At 36.0% G+C, this 27,061-nt stretch overlaps 1 protein-coding gene across 7 annotated transcripts in view; it reads left to right on the top strand.

The window, feature by feature from the left end:
- The window catches only part of PDS5B (PDS5 cohesin associated factor B), a 101,922-nt gene that overhangs the window by 42,205 nt on the left and 32,656 nt on the right, over positions 1 to 27,061 (top strand). For all 7 annotated transcript variants that reach the window (XM_046941892.1, XM_040700089.2, XM_015277870.3 and 4 more), the window contains exons 9-22: positions 4,754 to 4,869; positions 6,606 to 6,700; positions 8,756 to 8,901; positions 9,847 to 9,998; positions 11,556 to 11,669; positions 13,200 to 13,281; positions 17,772 to 17,820; positions 19,182 to 19,321; positions 19,399 to 19,514; positions 21,197 to 21,302; positions 22,311 to 22,471; positions 23,099 to 23,222; positions 24,152 to 24,310; positions 25,445 to 25,513. In XM_046941892.1, the coding sequence (XP_046797848.1) occupies positions 4,754 to 4,869; positions 6,606 to 6,700; positions 8,756 to 8,901; positions 9,847 to 9,998; positions 11,556 to 11,669; positions 13,200 to 13,281; positions 17,772 to 17,820; positions 19,182 to 19,321; positions 19,399 to 19,514; positions 21,197 to 21,302; positions 22,311 to 22,471; positions 23,099 to 23,222; positions 24,152 to 24,310; positions 25,445 to 25,513 (1,629 nt within the window). The remainder of the gene's footprint in view (positions 1 to 4,753; positions 4,870 to 6,605; positions 6,701 to 8,755; positions 8,902 to 9,846; positions 9,999 to 11,555; positions 11,670 to 13,199; positions 13,282 to 17,771; positions 17,821 to 19,181; positions 19,322 to 19,398; positions 19,515 to 21,196; positions 21,303 to 22,310; positions 22,472 to 23,098; positions 23,223 to 24,151; positions 24,311 to 25,444; positions 25,514 to 27,061) is intronic.

The following is a 27,061-nucleotide window of genomic DNA, read 5'->3' as shown; positions in this document are numbered from 1 at the left end:
TTAAATGTGCTGGCACTGTCGTATGAAGCCTGGAGAGCAACGGAGGTCAGATCAGTAGGGCATAGGCCTTTAAAATGAATTGGGAATAGTAATTGGTCATCTGTATAAGGAAAGAATAATGTTACATGGGCTTAGCAAAGACAGATTCTGTAGCACTTGATCACTGACAGCTTAAGGAAAAGAATCTTGAAACTTTTGGGGTATCATTTGACAACAAAGTGGGAAATTACTAGTTGTCCTGGTCTAACTCTTGTTTAGCTAGTGTTGTGGTGTGATGAGAAGACAAGTCCTTAGAAGAATGGTAATGCTGTTCAGAACTTTAATTTGAGAAAGGCTGTGTCTTTGTTCTAATGACATGCTTATTTTGCTTCTTGTTATTGAGGACTTAAAAAGGAATATGCACTAGTTTGTCCATCCTTCCTTCCTTTCCGTTTGAGATGCATCAGGGAGACTGTTGATTGAGTTCAGGAGGCACGTGGTTACTGAACATTCTTGTTCCATGAAAGGGGTGTCCAAGGGTCAGACTGAGATCTATGAAGTTCTTTGAGGGTGCAGCTGTTTTGTGATGGCAAAGGCTGCTGTCTTCCCTTCCATAAATTCCAGTTAGAGTGAAGGAGGAGAACAAGATGCTGTTGATCTTCACTATTCCAATTTTAAGGACTTTCCCCAGTTCTTTGAGGACTGTGAAAGATTTAGGTACTCTTGACTAGTTCTTTAAGGGCTTGATCGCTTATTTCCTATTGGCATTTGGATACCCTCACAGTGCCAATGTTGGGCATTTCTCCGAGACAGAGATCCTGTTTTTCTAGTCTGATTCTTCCTATCAGCAACTTTTAAACTAGTTGTATATTCTGTACGTGAACCTGAATTTCTCTGTTGTATCTGATTTCTTTGCTTCTAACAGTTTTATGGTATATTTTGGAAATGGTGGTGGTTTAATCACAATGATAAAGTGAGCTTCACAGAGCACTGTCCACTGCCACTTGATTGGACTGCCTTGTTCTCAGTCTCTACAACTGATAAGAGTCTTGAGGAAGTGAACAACCTGTCTGTGACTTGTTACCTGACAGGTTCCAGGTGTTTTGCACTCCATCTCCCTGAACTTCCTTGCCGGTCTTTGTGGCAGGCATCCTCGTGGTTCCTTCATGAGACTCAGGTCTTACAGAAGTTCTACGCGGTTTCTTTTCAGTGTGGAAAAATTAAAGGGCTTTCCTGTTGATGACCGAATCAATTTTTGGAACTTGCAAGAAGGTGTAGATCCTCCAGTAACTCTGTGCATATTTACTATTTTTGGATCTAAACACTGTGGCCACCTAGTGTTCAATCACCTTGCATCTTTGGTACTACTACTGGCCTTTTGGTCAAGATGACAGGTAGTTCTTAATTGCTGTGAGATTTATACACGTTGACTTGAATAAAGAACGAATGATTGCCTGGCAGTAAGTGGTGTTCTTTGAGATGTGCAGCCTGTGTTCTTCGTTTCCTCAGTTGCTTTTACGTCTGGTCTATCCCAAGAATCTTCTAAGTACTCTTGAAAAGAATTGAAATGCATGTCATATACAAAATAAAAACAGACAGACCATTTACCCATTTGTATTTGACTGGGATGGAGTTAATATTCTTTACAATAGCTTTAATGGTGCTGGACTTCGTGGGTTAAACGCTGTTGCTAATACTCTAATGCATTGGCTTTTGCTGAACAGTGCTCACAGAGGTATGGGCTTTTTCTTCTCCCAGCTAGGAGGCTGCAGTGAGGCAAGAGGTTGGGAAGGGGGTATGCTCAGCAATGAAAGCTCAGGAAAAGGAGGAAGGGAGAACCATTGTGGTTGTGGTATATATCTTCTCAAAAAAACATTGTGAATGCTGAGACTCTACTTTCCAGGAGTAGGCAGGATATCTGCCTGCCTATGGAAAGTAGTGAATAAATTCCTTTTATAGAATCATAGAATGGCTTGGGTTGGTACTTCTGCACACATCTTCTCTCCTTATTAAACTATCAGTGTCTCAATTCCAAGTCTTCTCAGCTTCCATTTTCTCCCCTTTCCCTCTCTGTGTAGAATGAGGGAAGGTAAAAGTATGGATGAGTGTTTGGCTGTAGGCCCAATGTTTTTCTTCATTGAGGTGATCATGGTGTGGAGGATGGGCTGGCCTGACCTTGGTGGCTCCTCCAGCATAGATGGATCATCCCCCTCATCACAACCCTGTTCTTCCAGTTCCTGAGTCTCATATCCGCTGTGTAAGGGCATCTGGGAAGCCAAAGTAAATGAGAAGGAGCCCTGAGTGGACTTATATCCATTCACCTCTGTCCCTGTCAAGTTACTGCCTTCCGGCTGGTGAGGAAAGATTGTAGGATCCCCTTTGTCAGGCTGTTGCTAGCAAAGATTTCCCGTGGTTTTCCTGTTTGAACAGGAGTATAGCTAGCTTCTAATACTTGGAGTGGTGTCAAAAATCATGGTTGCCTCTTGTTTGCGATTAATTTTTTTTAACCTTATTTTGGAGAGGAAACTGGGGGACCAACAGGAGGACGCTCATTGAATTTTATCTAACTTACTTCTCTCTGTAATGAAGATCAATAATTAATGCCTGATCTTGGCATTAAAAAGTGGTGTGTTTAGAGGTCTATTGATACAGAGGAATTATTGGTGCAGGAGAGAACAAAGACTATGTTGTTGTGTAGGTCAACTAAAACTGTAATTAAACTGATTTCATTCAAATTTGATATTTGAATTTGATATTTGAAATCTTTATTACTAAAATTGAATATTCATTCAATATTCAGGAGAATGAAAAGCTCATGAATGGAGTTTTTAGGAAATAACCATAATGGACTGTAGGTCTTCATTTTCCTGGTCTATCAAATCAATGTTACTTAATAAAATTTGTAAAATGTTGACTTCCATTACTTCAGTTTGTCTTTCTTTCTGGACGCAGTTAAATTTTTGGCAAGTTTCAGGTCATGTATACTTCTCCTAAATTGATCCAGATCAGCAGTAGTGCCTGTTCTTTTGAGCTTCCTACTCATAACTGTCCGACCAATTTCAGCTGCTGTTACTGGCGGACCATAGTACGTAGGCAGAAGAACAGCTGCCTGTGGCTTGTGAGCAGGGTGTAAGGAATTGGAAATATGTGTTCAGTGTCGATTTCTATTGGAGAACAATTAGGGAACACTATCAAGATTAGAGTACTGGGTCGTACCTAAGAAAAAATGTCCAAAGTCCTGTGACACAGTGCGTCACGGGGGGAGAAGGATTATGGTTTTTCAAGAGCTTGTGTTACTGTCTTTTTTTCCTCAGAAGAAGAAATAGAGATTCAAGTTGAATATATGAGAGAGACTATAACAACAATGGGTTCGTTTAATAACAAATAAGAATTTGAGAATTGAAAATAAGAATTTATTATGTAACATATGCTTATGGACTCAAACTAGAGAGAAAAAAAAGGTGCTACTAACTGCACTCCAAGGGGAGGTTGTACGTGACTTAGTAAATAGTCAGTCTGAATTCTAATTGGATAAATTAGTCAAATGTAGATAAAATGTGCTAATATTAAATACTAAGGTATGTTCAAAAGCATTATAGTTTCATGTCATGTAGTAATACAACAGTGTCAGAGATTTCTTCATCCTTAACTTATCTTCCTCTGGTATTAAAGGATTTTAAATATCCTTTTACTATTCTTAGGGAGCTGAATTAAAGGACCTACTGGAGAACTTTTCAGCCCATTTATGGTACTGAATCTGATAGGAGAAATAGCTGGTTTTAAGACTGGTGTGTTACAGAACTCTGATAACTGCACTGGGCTCTTATTGTGTGCCCAAATTGTGATGTTGAATTAATAAAAATGTAAGAGATGACAGAAAAGAATGGTATTTGGAAAGGTCCTTGTCTGTTGCAATAAAGAAGATGGAAATTGTAAGAGGTGATTATCAACTAATTTATAGTAATTCAGCTCTGCTGCTCTGTTTTCAAAGAAGTGCTGCAGATGGCTTTTCTTGTTTTGTACTAAAGAACGACTGTAAGTATGTGCTAATTGCAGGCGTATTAGCACACCTTTGCAAAGTATGTTTTAAGCTTCAGATGCTGTGTATTGCATTAAATAAGTGTGGTGCAAACTGGAAATGTACCAAAGAAGGTCTTGCTTTATCTTTGCTAATGTTAGTTTTTAAATAAGAAGAAAAGCATCTATTTTAACTTAGCATCTTTAAATACAGGTCCAGTTACTGTGTGTGAAAGATCTTGGGTACTTTGATATGCTCTGGAAACCTGTGCTCTGAAAACTTTGTTTGTAATGAAGCTGTTCAGGAGAACAGTTGTAGATAAGGAGAACTGTTCTAGATAACTTCTAGAGAAGTAGAAGATTTGTAGCTTTAGTGCTGTGATTGATTTTTGTATACATTTGTACAGGCACAGTATCAGACTTCATAGCAGCAACACCTGTAATGGAGGGTTGAAAAGATGTCTGTTTTTCACCAGATGTTGTTCAGGACGTTTTTTTCTCTACTTACGTTTTTGCTGCCTTCGTTATTTTGTCTTTTCCCAGCATTAATTGATGTTTTTTTTTTCTCAAGACACACATTTGCATGAACATTTTTTTTCAGTGATTTCTTTCTTGTTGGGAGGAATAGTGGGGGAGGTGTGCAATGGAACAAAACAGTGGTACTGTACAAAACAGTACTCTGTGTTTTTTGGCAGGTTTGTGGTGTTGGTTGGTTGGTTGACTTTTTTCTTTTTTAATAAATGTGTTCTTCTTCCAGAGCAATGACAATGAAGAACGTCTGCAGGTTGTAAAACTTCTGGCAAAAATGTTTGGGGCAAAGGATTCAGAGTTGGCATCTCAGAACAAACCCCTCTGGCAGTGCTACTTGGGGAGGTATGCTATATTAGTTCTACTCCCAGGAGACAGAAAACATTCAGTGAATTGTAATCCAATATTTTTAAACAGCCTCCTCTCCTCCCCCTCTCCCTGCCTTTTTTATTTCTCCTCTCAAATGGTACAGTTAACTGCGCACCCCTCTGCTGTGCCTGAAATCTGGCAAATAATGTTTAGAAGGTTATTTTGTATATATCTTCTGCATTTTTTTATTCTGCAGAGTGGACAATTACAAGTCATCACTTTTTAGTTTTTTTTTTTTTTTTTTTTTTTTGCCACTGTCTATACTGCAATTTCCAATAAAAAGAACCAATTATCTTTATTTGCATTTCTTTACAAATGACACTATTCAATGATGGATTCGTTTTAAAACAATATCAAGTGACGTTTGCAGTATCGGATGTTACCAGATTTGTTTTTGATGAGGTTTTCATGTATAGTATTTGTTTACTGTACATAATTGTACAGGTTTGTATAATTTGAACACTTTAAAAGAGGTGTGTAGTATTTACAATGCAGAAAGCAGTCTTTTGTTTTTGAAATAGTCTGCCAGCTTGATACAGGACATAAAGCTGGAACTTGTAGTCAGAAAGAAGTCAAGAATGTCTGCTGCGATGAAAATGTTTTTGAGTAAATGAGGAAAAATTCTGTTAATTATTATAAATGTTGTAGTAATTCAGCGTTCAGTGATACCAAACACTGAATGTCCTCAGAGAAATACAGCTTCTAAGAGTAGAGGAAACTTAATTGAGGGAAGGCTTTGTGCTTGAAAGTATGTAACAATTAAAATATCACATGTAATTTAAAAATAACAGATTGAATTGGATTCCAAATAAGATATTACATTGTGTTCAATATGAAACAATGTAGTCATGTATTTTTTCATAATTACTGTTTTCAGCTAGTTATGAACCACAGACGTGTATTTACTTTTCAAGGATTTTAAATAAGATAAAATAGCTGTTACTACAGAAGCCCTTCTTAAATATCTTCATTTAGAAAACTTAATTAACTTTTACTAAAATAGACATTTCTTGAAACCTCTTTATTTTATAAACAAGCATTTATACAAAAAAAATGTTCTAAAATTTGATTATAAGTTGTTTAAAACCAGACATTTTGATGCACTGAAAGTGCGTTTTATTTTTTGGAAGAAGGTAGCCCTTATGTCAATAGTTTTGTCTATATCTTTACTTATATCAAACTTAAGCATGAGAAAATGCTAGTTTTCAAGCATCAAATTTAGTTCAGTCTTTCAGAAGCCAATTTTACTGAAGATGAAGTATGGATCATTCTTAGAGCGAATTTGTACTAGGTTAGATGTCCATCGATTTGTAAAGAGAAGAACATCACCATTTTACAACATTTTTCAGGTGCTGATTCATGGCTCATTCTTAAGTAGCTGGAAGGTTAGAGAAATTATATTTAAAATGTAAGACATCTTTCAGTAAATAACTGTTATCTGCCTGTGAGTTTTTCACGTGTACCAGGGGAGGATATTTCCCTTCTTCTTTAGAATAGGAATCAATACATGGGCACAAGACTTTTCTTAAGGATGATCAAAAGAATTCTAGGAAATTAGAGCTGTTCTGTGCACATAACTGTGCATGGGAAGTATTTCAGGGAGTATTGGAGATTGTGTAGAAATAAGTGAGTAATGAGTGACTATTTTTTTATGATTTTTTGTTGTTGTTGTCGTTGTTCTTGTTGTAATGTATTGTCTTGTTTCAAAATAGGTTTAATGATATCCATGTACCTATTCGTCTTGAATGTGTGAAATTTGCAAGTCACTGCCTTATGAACCATCCCGACCTAGCAAAAGACTTAACAGGTATCAGACTTATTATAACATCAAAATATAATTATAAGCCTTGTGGAGAAGTCTGGAAGGTTAGTTTTAACACTAAGTAGTGTTCTCTGACATGGTGGAGGCTGTAAGTGCGGTTGGATTTCTTACTGACAGAGTCCCCTTACCTTCCAGTGCTGCCTCTCAGATAAGGAGATGGTGCATGAAGAATGCCTTAACCCAAGGGAGAGTACCCTCCTTGTCTTAGAGTAGTTGCATTCCCAACTGCTGTTGAAATTAAGCACCGTGGGATCAGGCAAAAGCAGCTTGGCCAACTAACTAGTCATGGCATTTATTAAGGTGCAGAGTATTGACTTAAGTTCCACAAAGCAAAAATGTGTAAATATTATGTAGCCACTATCTAAAGTATCAAAACAGTCCTTGGAACTGTGACCACAGCCATTGGTTTCTCCTCCATATCAAACACAGCCGGTAATTCAAGATCTCTGTAGGAGGAAAGCAAGTGGCATGGATAAAAACATTTGGTATTTGTCTCTCCTGTGTGTCTTAATGAATAAAAGTGCAATTAATTGAATGGATTGCTTTTTTCAAAGTTTATGTGAAGACTGCATCTTCCCCTGATCACTCAGCTCCCACTTTGGAAGTAATATGTTTGACCATCTCCCCTACGGAGGAGATTTAAGGGTCTGTTAATTGCCTGGGATTTCCCTCCTGCCTGCTGAGCATTCGTCAGTTTAGACAAATACATGCAAGCTGAAGTCAGATCATAGTTATTGTATTGCTAAGCTAAGCCTTTTCTTTAATGGGAATGGTAAAGATTCTCAGAAGTGTATTTTCAAGGTGTTTTACTGTTCTTCTTTTAATATTGCTGAAAGGCATTGTGCCCCCTCTAATGGTATCCTCTGAGAAATGTAATGTAGCTTGCCCCTTTCGCTTCCCACAGTGCTTATCACAGACAAATTGTTCACAACTTTCTCTCTCACCGGTGTTGTAGACAATAATTGTGCAACGGCAGTCTTCTTCAATTCTTTCAGTTCATTTTCATTTTTTTCAAAAAACTCTTCATTTTTTAAATTTCATAACTTCAATTGCAAAGCTTTATTTGTTATGTGCCTTTTTTTTTGACATCTGTGCTGATTACCAGCAATGTTAAGGGTGAGTATTTCAGATAAGCCTTGGGAATTATCATTCGTTGAACGGTAATAAGAGTGCAGTAACTTCTGATTATTTAGAGCAGACTTTGAATTTTTCTTGTTTCCTAATGCTCTCAGTGTTTCACTGATGTGTGCTGTGTACAGTGATCTGAAGGCCTTTTATGTGCATTTTCCTACCAGTGTGTGCTCCTAAGTTAACCTAGAATACATACTTCTAAAGATAAATGAAGTTTGCCATCTGTTTTGTGCTTTTGTAAAACGATAAAAGTTCCTAAAACATTTGATACTTACCAGCAGAAATCTTCAGATGTTTATAGGAAAAGATTAGCGGTAGTACCAAATAAGTACAATGTGCCAAAGCAATCTAGAAAAATTGCTTTAAGTTGAGTAAATAAGAATTTGTCCAAGTCAACATCTAGCTTACTTGCGAATGCTTTTTTTATCTGTCTCAGCTTACTGTGCTTATATGATTCACACTGGAGTGTTTCCAGAGCATGTGAACTAGATTCAGTTTGGAAAGTAAGCAAATTGTATTCAGGAGTATAAGTAATGTGTTCTGTAAGTCAAAGGACATACAGGAGTCTGCAGGAGTAGAGTAACTTCTAGCCGAAAGTAAGGCTTTAAAATGCAGATAGTGTGAGTATCAAGTTCCTAGCACTGTCTACTCAGCTTTAGAGATCCAATTCTCTTGGACTATAATAGTTGCTAATGTAGATATAATAAATATTTAATATATTAAGCAAATGAAAAGTTTATTACAGACATTCCAGTGAAGATTAAGGAAAATTAGTGGTTTCTTACTGTCAGTGCTCCAAACTGTAGAAATCCATGGTTTTCCACTTCTGTCAGTTGGGGTAGCCTCTAGAGAAATAAAAGTAGCTGAAGCTGTGTACTTAAAGTACTTATTTTATTTTTATTCCCCCAGAATATCTTAAAGTAAGGTCCCATGATCCTGAAGAGGCGATAAGGCATGATGTTATAGTATCCATAGTTACTGCTGCTAAAAAAGATCTTCTGCTTGTCAATGATCACCTGCTTAATTTTGTCAGAGAACGAACACTGGACAAGCGGGTAAGACATAATCAGTACCAACAGTGTCTTCTGCTCTCTTGCATCTTATTGTAATTGGCTTTGTTTCTTAAAAGTAATGCTTCTAAAAATGCTGAACTACTTTTAAAATGTCTAATGAAAACTCATGTAAAGCAAAAATTCTTTGAAGCAGTGTGTTTAATGAGGCACCTTTTGCCCTTGACTGAACTGCAACGTTTTTCATTGTGCTGTATTATTATGATAGCTGTGTTTCAACATATACTATATTTTGATTGCACTACTTTGTTCCAGTTGTCTAGTTTTCATAATTTTAGAATAAAATAAGACCCTTCTATAACACTGACATTTCCTAAGAGATTTTGAGAGCAGATTTCAAAATGTATGGCAGATTACTGAATCAAATTGTTTTGCCATCGAAGATAGCTGGATTGCTTAATTTTAATTAGATCATTGGAAGACTGCAAGTGTAGTAGCTTTCAAATGTGAACAGCCTTGAAATTTAGTTTAGCTTTGTCTGATTATTTGGCAAAGCTTAGGAGGTTTGCTGCTTATGTTAAAGTGGAGTAAACAAGGCTGTTAAAGGCAAACTTAAAATTTTCTTGACTTTTTTTCATTTGGTGACTTGCTTTTCCCTGCTACAGATGTAATACAATCTCAAGTATTCAGTACAGGTTTGTGAGAAAGGGTGTTGGATTGAACTGCTTATAATTCTAAATTCAAGAGGTGTGATTGTATAGTAGTTACCTATGTTGATATGTTTAGCATAATAGATGTAGTGTAGTGTTTGTCCTAATGAGAAAATATTGTGCTTATTACTCAAACTTCAAAAAAAAAAAAAAAAAAAAAAAAAAAATTGAACTGTTTTATTTGGAGGAAGAATAGGAAATACCTACCAGGAAGTTCCACAGTTTTTTCAGGTTTGAATTTTAAACTGCTAAAATTGTGGCACTATTTCTTTTTCTCAAGTGGAGAGTGAGGAAAGAAGCTATGATGGGACTTGCACAGATATACAAGAAATATTCATTACAGTCAGAAGCAGGAAAAGAAGCTGCAAAACAGATATCGTGGATCAAAGATAAACTTCTGCATATATATTATCAAAACAGTATTGACGACCGGTAAGTCACTCTTTTGGAAGCTGGGTATGTTTTTGGATAGGTGTGGTAACTTCTCAATTTGTTTTTCCTCTGAGCTTAAGTGTTGACAAGGAGCTCATTCTGTATGTTTTGAAGAAGTGCATAATCTTCCATAGCTACAGTAGAATTTTCATAAAATCATAGAATGGAAAGGACCTTAAGGATCATATAGTTCCAGCCCCCCTGCCGTGGGCAACGTAGCCAACTACTAGATCAGGCTGCGCATGGCCCCATCCAACTTGGCCTTGAATGCCTCCAAAGATGGAGCATCCACAACTTCTTTGAGCAACCTGTTCCAGTGCCTCATCACCTTTGGAGTAAAGAATTTTTTCCTAACATCTAATCTAAATTTCCCCTCCTTTAGTCATTTAGCCATTGACCCTTTTCCCTGTCAGTATTTGACAGCAGAAAAACCTCTGCTGCTTTACAAGTTCCCTTCAAGTACTGGAGGGACCCAATGAAATCTCCCCAGAGCCTTCTTCTCTTGAAACTAAACAAGACCATCTCCCCCAACTTTTCTTCACAGGAGAGGTGCTCCAGCCCTTTTATCATCTTCCTGGCCCTCCTCTGAACCCACAGTGGGAACTAGTTTGGGAGCTAGTCTGCCTTGACTAATCAACATGATCTTGTTGGCTTTGGAGATGGATCTTTGGTCTTCATTGCATAATCAAATACAAATAACATTGCAAACCTATACAAGCCTTTCTAAAAAATTGTACTCTCCAGAAATGTCACCTGCAAAATTAGCAGTTATTTCCTTGATATCGTGAAGACAGGAGGAATTCTCTTGAACTTCAGATCCTCATTCACAGTTTAATAAAAGTTCAAAAACTGTTAAAACTAGCTGATCCTATTTTTGACCACCTGGTCTCATTGGAAGACTCTAGTAAAATATGCTTGCTCATAGGGATGAGGATTTTGTTCCCATTTCCAGACTAAATGTGCATGATTACAACATGGGTGTGGTTTTCTTCTTGCAGTCTTTCTTGGTAACTGACAGACCCAAATTTTGTTTCCTTCTGTCTCTAAATAAGGATGTTCCGTGTTGTAGCAGGAACTTTCATTAATGTCCATGTGAATGTACTTGGAATTTCACTATGGAAGCAACAGAAATGGGATTAACTTTTCCCTTCAGGAAAGGGCTGGGTAGGGGAAAAGCCAATTCCTTCTGACTAGTATCTGAGTTCTCCTTCTGGGCTTTGTGATAATGTCTAATAACCAACACGATTTTTATTTCTATTTTAAGCCCCTTATATTGCATCAACTAAAGAACAGACCATGATACTAATCCTTTAGGCTGATACTTGAGACATCCTTTGATTTTTATCTAGATGAATATAACTGCTTTTGATAATGTCATCTAATAAATGTTCTGCTAACATCAATATTATGACTTCCTTAGATATCTTGTTAGATGATGCTGAGTTTTATTGAAAGTTAAGTGACTTCACCTTTAGGCTTTTGAATCTGCCACAGCTTATTTCTAGAGAGTTTCTGAATGAACTTATTAACAAACTGAGGTCAATTTCTTGCTTTCAGATTACTTGTCGAACGCATCTTTGCTCAGTACATGGTCCCTCACAACTTGGAAACAAATGAACGAATGAAATGTTTGTATTACCTTTACGCAACACTGGATTCAAATGCTGTGAAGTATGTGCTATTTTTTTTTACTTAATGCAATATAATTTTTCATACAGCTGTTATTGTAAATTGGTTCTAAATTGTTGACTAGCCTAAGCCAGTATACAAAAGCTGTTCACAAACTGTTAGTATTGTTACATTACATTTTCAGTATGCTCCCTCAAGTGAGCGTCTGAAAAACTGATAGGGTGGTTTTTAAGGTGTGGTACATTTTAACCATAGACAACTTTGAACAGAAAAAAGTAGTAGTGCCAAATTGCTGCCAAGAAGTTTGTGTGCATGTTAGTCCTTTTATGTCTGGAAAGAGATAGCATAGATTAGTGGCGTTTACTAGCACTAGATCTTATCTGACAACTTTGGAATTAAAACACTCCTCATTTTAGCAGCCAAGATGACTTAAGAGTGGGAAGAAATTACTTGCTTGCCTCTTCTCCTTCAGTATGCATTTTTCTTACGTTTAGAGAAGACAATTATTTGCCCTCTCCAACGTAAAATTTGTGAATTAGACTAATGACAGTTTTGCTGCTGTAATGTTTGCTGTTTGATTGAATTTCTTTGATTTTACTTCATTTTTCATTTCATAGTACCCAGCTGCTTGAAAATCAAATGTATTTTTTCACATATGGGAGATTATGTCATAGAATGGCTAAAAAGCAACTACAGCATTCAAGTACTAGGTGTTTGAATGCCCTGCATTTTTTGTATAATGCAGTCAAAGATATTACAACATTGTAATACTGAAATTAAAAACAGAATATTAAAAAGTTACTATTGTAGTAATTTCTGGTGTGGGCTTAAAAAATGTGGAACGGGATTTTTTCAGTACTTGATATTTCAGACAACAAATAGCTTCTGAATTCTACAGTTTTCATCTGCAGCAGAATGTATTTGAAAGATGTAGTATATTCAGCTAAATGGGACTGACTTTTCCTTTTGGATTCTACAAGGTTTTAAATCAAAATGGTGATTTGCTTTCCTTTTTTTTAAAGATGGCTTTTTTTTTTTCCTGACAAGAGCGCTAATTTTCAGTTTTGTAGACTCTCTCTAATGCATCCCTTACGTGTCTAATCATGCCTGCTTTTCACAGTTTGGACACCTAGTCAGTGCTTTCTGGGAGTTGTTTTGATTATAAATATCTTAAATATCTGCTTTAGCCTGCTTCTTTGAATGTTTTTAGAAGAATGACTTTGGTCTTGTAAAGAACTTATTTGTACAAGGCAGATACCAGTTATTACCACTTTTAAAGGCAGTGTAGCCAAATGTTTGAAATGAAACTTGTTTCAAAATCATTCTTTGTTCCAGTATAAACTGGTCAATTAAATTGTCCATATCATTCTTTTAGGAAACATTTACAGTTTGCTCACACAGTGATAAAATTTTGGGCGACAGGCACTTTCCTGAATCTGACACTGAGGAAAATGTGAAGGCTCTTCTCAGATAGTTATGCTATTTATTGAGTGGGAGACTTAGAAAACTTCCTCCTTTTTTCCATCTTCTTTGATTTTTCTCCTCTCTCACTCTTTTTTTTTTTTTTTTCAGAGCATTGAACGAAATGTGGAAATGTCAGAATCTGCTACGACATCAAGTAAAAGATTTGGTTGACCTAATAAAACAACCAAAAGTAAGTTCCATTTGTCTTCATTCTACAGTGAGTACGTGTTAGTTAAAACTATAACCTGTTTTCAATTACATTAATGCCAGTGTTCCTCAAGATCATTTTTAATGACAGAAAATATTTTGATTCTGTTAGACTACACTTGCAGTAAAAAATGTTTGTGCCTTTTGTCAGTGAGAGCGAAGAGAGAGATGGTTTTAAGCAATTCTTTAAAAATTGTGCCAGAGATTTGATGCTGAAATATATACTTCCAGTATTTGAGTTGCATCTTGCCAGGATTGTTCTGGTTCCTGAAAGAGGAAAAACAACATACAGTTTTTAACTACCAACTTGAGCTACTAAGAAAACATACCTGAAATTTCAGATTTCTTTTCTTATGTAACTTAGTAACAATTAAGAAATATATTTTATCCCAATAGATTGGTTGTTCCTCTTCTCTCTTGTAAACTTCTTAAATGCTATGTTGGAAATGTTAGATTACGCTGGAAGTCTTTGTTCAGAAATTTGCTCACTAGGAAAAATAAGCAGCCCTAGAAGGTTTAGAATATTCTCAAGGTAAATTTTAGATTTGTTTTACTTTCATGTGCACATTCTCATTTCAAAAAAAGGTGAAATTCTGGGACTGGCTTACGGTATGAGTATAGCAACTTTAATGGTAAAAGTTTTTTAATTTGGGGCTTTTAAAAATAAAATAAAGTTTAAGTGTTGCTGTGCTTATATTCATATCTTTTGGTATTTTTATGTTTTCTATGTGTATTTACTAAAGCATAATTGCATTTTTATGACTGAATTATCAATTTGCAGAAATTACATGAACAGAATGAGAGAGTAGCTGTGTTTACACGAGTGTAGTTGGATTATTTAGTGTCTACTTGGATGTACTACTGTCTTGAACATAGGAGACCTATCAAAATCACACTGCTTCAGTCCTCTTGTAGTTAAGCTGATTGCAGTGAAAGTATGGTTTTGACTGAGTGCATTCAAAACATGCTATAATGTTGCACTGAACTCTAAATGCAGTGATTGCTAATACAGTAACTCTTTCTCATGTTTAAGTGATGATTGAAATAACTGTAATCTACTTTTTTTATATTTTTAGTGTAATTTAAATAAATTTAGGTATAATCCTAAACCTGAGTTTGCTTCTTAATATTTTCTGCATTTCAATTGAAAGTGTTAGGGGTGAGAACACAGTGCTGAGTGATGGAATATTGCTGCATTGGGTTTGTTATCAATTAACAATTTTAATTATGGATTCTGTTATTCAGAAATAAAAGCAAACAAATAAACACTCAGCGAAGCCCCCTTAGGCTCCCCATCAGACACTTCTCTTTCCGGCTTCACGGTCTCCAGTCTCCTTGCTGCATGCTATGGTAGATGTAGCTGTTCCCTTTGCTGCTCATTTCTTTCCCTACTGCTGTGCTGTGGGTACATCCACTGGCTGCATTTCCTTTTGAGTCAGCCATACCTTCTCCTTGTTTTTCCTTTCCACTCCTGCTCTGGCAACTGCAACCCTTCCACCTGTCCTCTCACATTTCTCTGTTCCTTCTCGGATCTCTTCTGCCCTGCTGTCCTTCCTGCCCCGGGGTTTCTCATCCCTAACAGCTACCACCCTTTCCTTAATAAGTTTCCACAGAGGTACTGTGGGCTCCTCTGACCAGTTTTGGCAGGTGGGTTGGTTTTGTTGAGTGTGGAGCTGGATGAAACCAGCTGTGACTGGCACTGGCAGTCACTTACCTCCTTCTGCCCATGTCATTCCTGCAACCCTCTGCCAATTATGCCCAATAAAGATGCTCAGCTGATTGTAGTAAAACTATTTTTTTTTTTTTAATGGAAATTGTCATTCAGAAGTCTAACAAATCTTTTATTTCACGAAATGAAACTGAATGAACTAGTAATCTTTCAGAAGATAACTTAATGTTACCATACATAAATCTTTCACTTTGGTCTGATTTCTACCTTTATTAATTACAATACCTTAATTGTTGACTTTTCTCCATGTGGCAAGTGTACGTATTGCAAGAGCTCTGAGATATCCTGGGGTAGGACAAGAAGCAAAGTAAAAAATGGCCAATGGGAAATTCTGAGTATAGGAGGAAAAAAAAATAAGACTCCAAGGATGATAAAATATGAGAACAATTTGTCCAGAGAGGCTGTGAAGTCTTCATCCTTGTAAATACTTAAAAACACAGCAAGGTGAGGCCTGGAGCAAAGCCTAATCTAAGTTGGCCTTGCTTTGAGTAGACAATTCAACCAGGTGACCTACAGTTGTCCCTTCCAACCTAAATTATTCTGTGATTACGATCTTTGAATTTTCCAGTCCACTGTTCTTCCCCCATCCTTGAAAATCATTTTGGCATCTAGTGAAACTCTTCAGGGCTTTTCCTTCCCCACCCCCGAGGCTTTTTTCTTTTATTGCCCTCTGCTTTCTTCAGTACAAGCTCTATTGTTTAACAAGCATGATTGAGGAGACTGAAAGTTGTGATCAACCGAAATAGGAAGTTTCCTAACTTCTTCTATTCTAATACAGAACAGACATCAGTACTGTCTTTAAGCAGAGATACTTTTCTGAAGAAGAAAGGCATAAATCAGACCACTTCTAATTTTCTCCTCTAGAAGTGATACAGTTGAATTTGCTTGTCCACATATGGAAAAGTGGGTGAATACTGTTGTGTCTGTATTAGAAGTATAAGCTTCATTTGCTGCAGATATGGTGATGTTCTGATGCTTCTGTATCATGAATGCAAGGATGTGTAGATAACGTGACACAGTAGATCTTCTAAGAAGAAATGTTTCTTGATCATCAATCTGTCATTATTCAGTGGGGTTATACTTCTAGAAGTTAAAAGAATCCTTCTGACTTAGACTTTCTCATGTTGGGATCAGTGACCTGTACTTTGTGCAATTTTAAGGCTGTTTTAATGAGAGCTTCAGCCACTAGTACTAGAGGACCAACTCAGTACTGGAAGATCAGACACTCAAAGGAACTCCACAATAAAGGATGGTGTTTTTCTCATTTTCTGATTTGCAAGAGGAGCACGTTTTAGCGATTCTGTATCAGGTGAAATCTGTAAACCAGAATTGGTTTCTGGGGTTCCCTCTGCCACCATCCATTTCTAGTCTGAATGTGCCTGTTCAGCTCTGAGATGGAAAAACCCCCAAATAACTGCATTCTTCTGACACTTAGAAGTGACAGGAAGTTCTGTACAAATATTTAATGCCTGGAAGGGCATCCATGTCGTAAGACAGACGTTATATTCACTGGTAACACTGCTAATCTTAATCTCACGCCTTTTTTTTTTTTTTTTTTTTTTTTTTTGGCCTTCCAATATTTGAAGGGACCATTTAAACAGAAGGGGGAATGGCTGTTTACGAGGGTGGATAGTGACAGGACAAGGGGGAATGGTTTTAAACTGAGACAGGGGAGGTTTAGGTTAGATATTAGGAGGAAGTTTTTCACCCAGAGAGTGGGGACGCACTGGAACAGGTTGCCCAAGGAGGCTGTGGATGCCCCATCCCTGGAGGCATTCAAGGCCAGGCTGGATGTGGCTCTGGGCAGCCTGGTCTGGTGGTTGGCGACCCTGCACATAGCAGGGGGGTTGAAACTCGATGATCACTGTGGTCCTTTTCAACCCAGGCCATTCTATGATTCTATGGTTTTTGTTATACTTCAATCTTTCCAAGATTGATACAGTTCTCAAAAACTACAAGAGTTACTACAAATTACCTGATCAGTTATTATTGTTTTCTGCAATAATGCTGGAACTCCAAAAGCCTGTTTTCTTTTGAAGTACCTAGTTTTCGTCAGAATAGAAATTTCCTCTGAAGATTTAAAAGATACTTTTTCTCAAAATAGGCACTTTAATGTGTTAGCCAAAGTTATTGTAATAAATAGTAGCTGTGTTACCTCCAAAGCTGACTGGCTTATTTGAACCATGTTTGAAATCTATATTGAATTTCACTATGAAAATAGAAATCAGATATCCCTGGATTTGACTTTCACCTCTGTCTTCATGGTTTCTGTTCAGCTCTGTAATAATTTTGGATCTTCCATAAGAAAATGTTAGTGTCTTGCAACACTGCAGCTTAGTGATGACATGAAGCTGATGAAAAGAGCCACCATTGGTTTTCATTTACCTCATTTGAAGTGCTTTGATATGAGGAATTTTTTGTATTCGTCTTTGTTGCCTCTTTGTAATTTTTAGGCTTGTCTGTTATAAAGGAAGTTCTCTAAAAGACAGTTCTAGCAGTGGTGGTTGCTAAGCGCTCTTCTCTTTAACATTAAATACTTTTCTGTGAAAGATCTGAAAGTGTGGCTGTGTTCTCATTAAAATGACAGTCCTCTGAGAACAGCTTAAATAGTTCTAGCCTTTGATAGGTACTACTTACGTATATTTATGAATACTTCTGCAGTATGTTTATTGTTGCTAATTTCATTTTCAAGCAGAAATATATTATTAAAAAAATTACTTATGTTTTTCTTGTTTGACTTGCAGACAGATGCCAGCAGTAAAGCTATATTCTCAAAAGTGATGGTCATAACAAGTAAGTCAATTGAAGTGTTTACTGTAAGCAGAATTACATACTGTAGAAAGTATTTTCTTGAAGCTTATCACTTGACATTTTGGCTACATTTCTAACTGTTGTAGATTAATTCTAAATGTAGATGACATAATGTTATTGTGTCCTTTAGCATTTATTATGTATTAACTGATGTTGATTATCCCACTAAATTACATATTGCCTTACCTGTTTCTGAGATGTGAGTTTTTTAAGTGATGCTGGGAGAATGAAAAAGTTTGGGTTTTGGTAGTTGGGGAGGCACTTTGAAAATGGAATCACTCCTGTATAATTAAAACTCCTGGGGGAAATGAGGGAGAACAAAAGAAACAATGCTTTTTTTTCCCCCTGGCTTGCTGCGCCAATAATATTGCAACCAGTGAGAAAAAGTTAATTTACAATTCCCATATTTTGGTTTTAAAACAAACTTTAAGAAGAAAAAAAGCTAACTGTTCTTTTGGCCAAAAACAAACAAACAAACAACAACAACAAAAAACCAAACAGCAAAAAAAACCCATAAAGGCAGTCTGAATCATGCTGCTTTGTTGGCCATGTCCAAAATCCTTTTTTCTTTATATATATAAAAACTGATCAGTTTGTAGTAGTTCTAATTCTTGTGTTCTATATTTCATTTTCAAGAAATACTTTAAAAAAAACATACAGTAAAACAAATATTTAGTAGAATTTGTTTTGAACTAATGATCCAATAGTTGTATGCCATTTTCTATGGCAACTTTGCTTAACATCTACTGTACCAAAACCATGAAACACTTGAAGTAGTATACAAATACCTTTAGTCAATAAATTATCTTGTTAAAATATGAAATGTAAATATAAGATTAATACATGGATTAAGAAATGCAATTTGTAGAGTTGATTAAAGCATTATATAAGTCATTCTAAAGTGTAGCTTTAAAGAGGAAGTAATTTAGCAAAAGTGCCCTTTTGAGGTCTTTTGCTTGTTTTATCAACGTACAAAGTGTACCTCTCTGTGGATTATAGGCTTTCCATTGTTGCTGTGGCTAGTTTCAGCTGTTAATAATGTGACCAAGTACACTTGCTCAAGGTACACTTTGTTGATGTGGGATGACTGTTAAGAAACGAGAAGGAAAACAAGTGAAGGGTGAAGAAAGGAACAGACAGAGGTCTATGGGTATAGAAGTCTTTGAAAATTAGTGTCCTTGTAGATATATCTGCACATTAAGATGTTTTGTTGCTTTTTCTTCTCTTCTTGGTTAACTTAAATACACACAGAAGTTCTGTTGGTGAAACATTTCAAACTTGTGTAACTTTTACAGTCCTAATATTTATTAAAATACATGGTAACTTCTCTTGCATGCTTTAAGGAAACCTTCCTGATCCAGGGAAAGCTCAAGATTTCATGAAGAAATTCACACAAGTTCTAGAAGATGATGAAAAAATAAGAAGTCAATTAGAAATGCTTGTTAGCCCAACATGTTCGTGCAAACAGGCTGAGGGATGTGTGGTAAGAATAGCTCTTAGCATACATGCCTGTTTTGAAGAATAAATTGGTTATAAACATAACTGAAACTTATATTGCAGAGGGAAATTACAAAGAAGTTGGGCAACCCAAAACAACCAACAAATCCTTTCTTGGAGATGATTAAGTTTCTTCTTGAGAGAATTGCTCCTGTGCACATTGATACTGAATCCATCAGGTAATTCTGTGTGCGTGTTGTGGACTGCAGATCACATAATTTGAAATTAGAATTTCTAATTTTGCCTTTAAGCATAAGCAATAATGGAATCACTATGGGAGAGGAATTTTTATGGCCTACTGACCAGTAGGATTTTCTTATTTTTCCTTGCTAAGGGATTTTTGTCTCCTCATTCAGAGTGTAACGACGCAATTGTTTGTCATTCATCACAGCTGGGATAAACTGTCAGCAAAAAATGGATTTATTACTCACGGGGGAAGTTTGCTTTGCAAGTGGCTGCCTTACTTAAAAGGAAATTTCTGTCCATGGCTATTGAAAAACTTCATTAAAAAATTTCATCCAGAATATTAGCTCAGAGTAACACAGACTGAGTAATTTAACTGAGGGATAAAGTGGTGATGATGATGATGAGGCACCCAGTGTTTAAGTGGAAGCCAATGAAATTATGACAGTGAAAAAAGTAATTGCTGAAATAATTATTTAACAGATATATTTGAGATATGTGGGTGTGTTTTTAGAGAAAGCTATTTCTAAACACTGGTAAATTCTTATCTGCTAATTCCAACTGTAGTAACTGACTTCTGAGTACTTTAGTTTTTCAGTTTATTCTTGTCACGTACACAATGTAATGGTGCCATTGAGATTTCATTTAAAAAATCTTTCAGAAACACAACTTTTCTTTTGATCTTGGATAAAGTACAGCCAGATTTTTGCTTTCAAATTTGAAAGTACATTAAATACATCACAAAAGCAATGTTAAATGTACGTTTAAGTAAAATTCAGATGTGGTAAGCTGTAATGTTTGTTTCACTGAGTATGTGCTGACTGACTTGCAAAGAGAGAAGGGGAGGAAGTTTATTTAAAAAAAAAAAAAAAAAAGGAAAAGAAAAAAAACAGGTATTTGTAGTTTTGCTACGGAGTTGATCTTCCATCTTTGTAAATTTTTCACTAAATTTTTCCTTCATTTTTGAGGCTGTCAAACTGTTCTGTCTTCCTATAGGTAGTTATTTTTGTCCTGTTAGGTGCATAAAAAAAATGAGAGCCTTAGTAGGAGATCTGTTTCTTGGTTGGCTCTCAGTGATTATAAATATCCCTTACAGAATTTACTGAAGGAGTATTCTGAATATTGTTCAGTCCTTTGCAGGGAAGCTGCCTTATAACACTAACAGGAGCATTTGGATAATTGCCATTTACCTTCCTAGGGTACAGTGTAAGAAAAAACAAACATTACTGTCTAGGAGAAATGTGCAGGAGATATGTGTGTTAGATTTCTCATCAACTTCCTGAACAGCTGTTTAAGAGTTGTTTACCTACTACTGTTATTGATGGTTATTGTGCATCAATTTTTAAGTATCCATAGGAATAGTAATCTCATCATAATTCTTACCGGAATTTCTTACTTTATTGCTCAAATTGTTTGCTTACTTGGATCGTCCTTCCAGAGTAATTCATATATACTGCTTAAATCATGATAGATAAATGTTTTTTTTAACTTAATGCTTAATGGGAGATGAGGACAGTTGGATTATTTATGTAGTTGACTTGCATTTATTTTATAATAGGCTTATGTTTTATGGGTCTTAAGTTTATTTAATAAAATGTATGTCTTGAACTTATGAAAGCAGTCAAACAGAATGGAGTTGCAGAAAAATGCAAGGCTGTGATTTTGTTTTTCTCTTCAGTGCCCTTATCAAGCAAGTAAACAAATCTATAGATGGAACAGCTGATGATGAAGATGAGGGTGTGCCTACTGACCAGGCAATCAGAGCAGGTCTTGAATTGCTTAAGGCAAGTGTATTCTTGGTTGTCCATAAGCATATGAAAACTTTCTATAATAATTGTGTTAAAATAACTTTGTAATTAGTAATTTAGTCATAAGAATTGTGGTGGTTATTTGGAAGGGTACTGGTTTGGTTTTGATTCTGTTTGCTCTGATATATAAGTTTATAACTTCCAAATATAAGGTTATTTTAGAAATGTAGCTTTTCTAGAATTCAAAGGTAGTTATATTTATGATACCAACTGCTGATTTTTTTTGATTACTAGAGTGTGAATTCAGTGGTTTGTGAATATCATTTGTAGTACTTCTAGAACTGTACTTAAATATGAGTGTAATACTGTCATTCTTCTGAATTCCACATACACTGTGGTGGTGGTAATACCTATTTTTACTATATGTAATCTTTCTTGAGGCTCAGTTAACGTAGCAAAGCCTACCCAACCTGAACCTCCCTGGTGCAACTTGAGGCCATTCCCTTTAGTCTTATTGCTAGTTATGCAGGAGAAGAGGCTGACCCCCACCTCACCATAACCTCCTTTCAGGCAGCTGTAGGGAGAGATAAGGTCTCCCCTGAACCTCCTCTTCTCCAGACTGAACAATCCCAGTTCCCTCAGTCACTCCCCATCAGACTTGTGCTCCAGACCCCTCACAGAAGCTGCCCTTTTCTGGACATACTCCAGGGCCTCAATGTCTTTCATGTAGTGAGAGGCCCAAAACTGAATGCAGTACTTGAGGTGCAGCCTCATCAGAGCTGAGTGCAGGAGGATGATCACCTCCCTGCTCCTGCTAGCAACACTATTTCTGATACAGTAAAACTGATAAGATCATATATAAAGACATTTAAGAGGTGCTTAAAAATAAAGAGAAGAAAAATGTCATATGTCAAAAACAGGCAGCATATTAGAAATATCCCAAGATAGTAGCCAAAAAGCAACTCTTGAAGGAGCTTTCTGTTTAAGTGGACCTTTAAAAAAATAATAATGTTTGTTGTTGTTGTTGTCTTTTTTTTTTGACAGGTACTTTCATTTACACATCCTATCTCATTTCATTCAGCTGAAACTTTTGAATCTCTTCTGGCTTGCTTGAAAATGGATGATGAAAAAGTGGCAGAAGCCGCATTACAGATTTTCAAAAATACGGGAAGCAAAATTGAAGAAGACTTTCCTCATATAAGATCGTAAGTTGTATATGTTAGTGTGAGGAGTGTTTTTAATTACATGGGGTTATAGGCATTCTCATTCTAACTTTGTATGGTATGGGATTATATTGCATTCTTTTGGAAGAAGGTATTACTTTACATAAAACAGGAAAGATTTAAATGACTTTAAAATATAGTAACTTTTTGAAGTGTAGAAGTGAAATATATGCGAAGAAGTGTTAGCTGGTAGGTAATACTATAATTTGTATAATTGCCCTTCAGCATCACTTACGCTTTTTTCTATATTAAATATATAGCAATGTAAAAATGTTCTTTGCAATTTAATATCTACAAAGTGAGGATGTGTAGACTAGAGCATTTAATAGCTTATGCTTCTATAATAAAAGGATCTGTCATTTTTCTCAAATGAATACTTGTATTACCTTGTACGGAGCGATAAAATGTTTATTTTGCCACATAATATTTTATCAACAGAAACCATTGTGGTGGTCCCTTTCTTTGAGAAAATTGCCAGAACCAGGAGAAGTAGAACTTTTACTGAGGTGTTATGTTCTATATATGTATATGTGTGGTTTTTGTTAGTTTGATATTTTTTTGAAGATATCCATTTTTGAGGAGGTACGTGTCTTTTTTCTTTTTTTTAAGTGCTTTGCTTCCAGTGTTGCATCATAAAGCTAAAAAAGGACCTCCTCGTCAAGCCAAGTATGCTATTCACTGCATCAATGCAATATTTTCCAGCAAAGAAACACAGTTTGCACAGATATTTGAGGTAAAAATGAAAATATTTTTCTTTTTATTTATCTTCTATAGTACATATGTAAGTTAAGAGATGCAGTGGCAGTTCATATGGCAAATTAGTTATACCAAACTTACAGAACGTATTTTTCCCCTTGAGCCCATACAATTTGACATAAAAATGATAGTAGATGATGATTTTATTTTTTTATTTTTTATTTTTAGAATCTGATGATTTATCATGATACTGGAACAGCTTACCTAGAGAAGTTATGGATGCCCTCCTCCCTAGAGTTGTTGAAGGCCAGGTTGAATGGGGCCTTGGGCAGCCTGATGTAGTGGATGGCTTCCTTGCCCATGACAGAGAGCCTGGAGCTAGTTGCTCTTTAGCCTTCAGAAGGTTCCTTCTATGATCATGTTTAGGTTTGTTTATTTTAATAGGCTATAGAGTAGAACTCAACTGTAAACTGTTCTTGGGAAGAGGACTTACACACCACCCCTCAGTGCATTTGGGATTGACCCAGAGTAGTCAAATGGTTACAGAAGCTATGAAAAACTGAATTATGGTAGGGATTACTTAAATAGATGTCATAGTTAGAACTGCAGATGTTCTTTCCAATTGGTGCTGATCACCTTGAAGGGTGAATCAATCCACTACTGAAATTACCATCTTGAAATGTACTGTGCTCACCTCTTCAGTAGGAAATTACTTTTTTTAATTTGTTGATACTCAGTCAGTTCTGGTTGGGCTACCATTTCTTACACCACCCGTTTTGTCTTTTTCTTCTTGATTTTTTTTTCTTTCAATTTGTAGGAGATCTGTTGGTGAATGTGACTTGAAATAACAAATATTTATTTTTAAAAAATTGTATTTCTGAAATAAGAATGTCTCTTCCTCCACCCCTGGTCTGAATAAGACACAGATTATACAATTAATACTTTAATTTGTTGCTTTTATTCTAGCCACTGCATAAAAGTCTGGATCCAAGCAATTTTGAGCATCTCATTACACCACTGGTTACTATTGGCCATATAGCCATGCTAGCACCTGATCAGTTTGCTGCCCCTTTGAAATCTTTGGTTGCCACTTTTATTGTTAAAGACTTGCTAATGAATGATAGGGTAAGTATTTTTAAGTTTGTTCTGAGACTCTCCTTCTCCTGTTGCAGGATACTCATCAAATAGATGTGATCTTTTGATCCTGCTTTTTGTAGATGGTTATGCTTGGATTTCCACACGTACTGTGTGACCCAATGGAATGCCCACAGTACAGGAAAGGAAGGAGTAGTAATTCGGTAGTCAATTGATATTGACTTCTGTCACTCTTGTCTTAAGCAAGCAAGTTGTATTTCTTATTTTTAAGGAAGTGTATGTATTGGCTTTAGGTAGCAAGCTTTCTCAAAGGAGCTGCACAGATGAAGTGTGATATACTGACTTCAGCCTCTTTCTCTGTCTCCCTGCACTGTTCAGTTGGGGTGGAGGCAAGAGGATAGAGTTTTTAAGATTGAAGTTGAACCTGGAAAGAAGCAGGATTGTGGGAGGGAGGTGATTTTGGTTTGATTTTATTTCTCAATGCCCAACTCTGATTTTTAGGTGGCAGTAAATTAAATTAATCTTCCCAAAGCCAGGTCTGTTTTGCCCATGATGATAATTGATGAGCGATCTCCTTATCCTGTCTCAGTGCACAAACTGTTCTATCAGGTTTTCTCCCCCATCCTGCTGAGAAGGAGAAATAAGAGAACCAAGAGAGTGGTTGGGTGGGCACCTGGCAGCCAGCCGAGGTTAAACCACTACAGTATGATGTATTTGAAATTAAAATGAACTGAGACTCTTAATGTTAATTTACATGAGACTTCTGTATTGACAGTGATCACAAAGTGAAAAAGTAACTTCTGTGTTGTCAGCTATGTTTAGGGAGAAATTTACTGTCTAAAATTGTGTGTGAGATTCCAGTCCACTGGATATGAAAAATAAAACTTATTTTCAAAGCAGTGCCTATTACATTCTTAAGTAGTAACAGTCTTGTAATAGCAAGACAACAAAAAACACTTTACAAGGGATACATTTACTGGTATTTGAATAGCAAGACAAGAACAGCATCCCACTTCTATGGTGGTTACTTCTATAAAACACATAAGGCATAAAGCTGACCAGTTAGTGCTGCTGTATTGCTTTCAGAAGCAAACAGAAAGAGGAGATCACAGCAGTTTCACCGAAGAGTAACAGTAGTGTAACAAAATCTAAAATTTCGTTTAGCTTCCAGGAAAAAAGACAACAAAACTTTGGGTCCCAGATGAAGAAGTGTCTCCTGAAACACTTGTCAAAGTAAGTAGCATTTTCTGTAATTGTGTTATAGATAATAAAACCAAATGCCTGTATTCCTACAGCTGTCAACTCTGTTTCCTTGTCACCTTTATTAAAGTAAAAAGGAGTAGCTATTTCTAAATTAATGGCTTCATAAGAAAAAAAAAACATTTTAGGATTGATAGAAGAAAATAATTTGGTTTTGGGAGCATCTTCTTTTATAAAATGAGTACAGTAAATATGCACTTCATTGACGTTTTACTGTCATTTATTATATCCTTATGTGAGCACTGCACATGCAATCTATTCCAGATGTCAACACAAACAAAGTCAGTTTCTTTTATTTCCCTGTTCAGCCGGAATTAAACATCATAAAGGACAGTTTCCCCTTTTTTCTTTTTTTTTTTTTGAATTTTTAGGACATTTCAAGAGACTCTCAGTGATTTTTTTGGAATATGGAAAAAGTTGTTTTTGAACTTATCATTTTTCTCAAATGAGTACATGTGTTACATTGTATGTGGAAGAGTAATGTGTATTAAAGGAAATATTCTTTTTTACCTGCGCTTAAAAATGTAATCTGAAACTTGTTCTTCCTCTGATACAAATTTATTATTGCCATTTCTGTTCTTGCTAGTATTTAATTTTTCACTTAGACTTAGTCTCTACACTATTTGTCTTTTGTTTTTAAATGTCCTTCCTTAAGATCAGGAAGAGATTATAGTTTAACATTTTCTTTTGTAGTTAGAAAGATGCATGTACTTTGTGCCATGCTGTTTTCAAGTTAATTAGAGAAGTTAATTCATTTCCAATTCCTTTTGAATACAGTTGCTCTGATTTTAAGAAGCTCTGCTTTCTCTATTGAAGCAGTTAAACTCTCTACACCGTAATACTTCTTGGTCTGCTGGTTTAGGAAGTTCCTTGGTTTCCAACTTGGTACAGAAGTAATTACTGGAAACCAGTTCCATTTGGAGCTGATTTGTTAGCTTTTTACTCATTCAGCTACAGCAAAGGTATTTTTCCTATGCATGCAATGCCATAGTTACATAGTACACTCCAAAACCTGCCAGTTTAAAGTAGACATGGTTTCACTTCAGTGATTATGCGTGTAACTTGGTGTAGTCAATGTTGCTTGATATGTACATTTTTGAAGAGATTTGTGAAGCTTTAAAATGTGCTTTTTGTTGATAAAACTTTTCATACAGCTTGGCTATTTGGAAGTGAAATTGGCTTATAGAAAATCCTAGGGCAATTCAGAGTTGAAGCTAAGCTCAGAAACTGTGAGAAGCATTTGTTGGCAAGTGAAAACAGGTTACTGTGAACATTGATCTGCAAATTTGATTAACATTTATTACCACTGCAAAACCTATATTTAATGAAGAGTGCAGGCCACACCATTAGTTTAAAAATGAGTCTCTGACTGTATTTTACATTGGTTTTAAAAGCCTTTCTCCCCTTTTGTAATGTAATTGTATAATACATCTAAAGAATATCTTAAAGCTAGCAAGATTAATTATGAATATTTCAGTGTGACATGCAGCTTGATTGAGTCTTACATAGTAGCAGTAGTAT

Source organism: Gallus gallus, chromosome 1, assembly GCF_016699485.2.
Source record: "Gallus gallus isolate bGalGal1 chromosome 1, bGalGal1.mat.broiler.GRCg7b, whole genome shotgun sequence".
In the NCBI taxonomy this organism is placed as follows: Eukaryota; Metazoa; Chordata; class Aves; order Galliformes; family Phasianidae; genus Gallus; species Gallus gallus.
The sequence above is the reverse complement of the archived record's forward strand: the minus strand, read 5'-3'. Positions and strand labels throughout refer to the sequence as shown.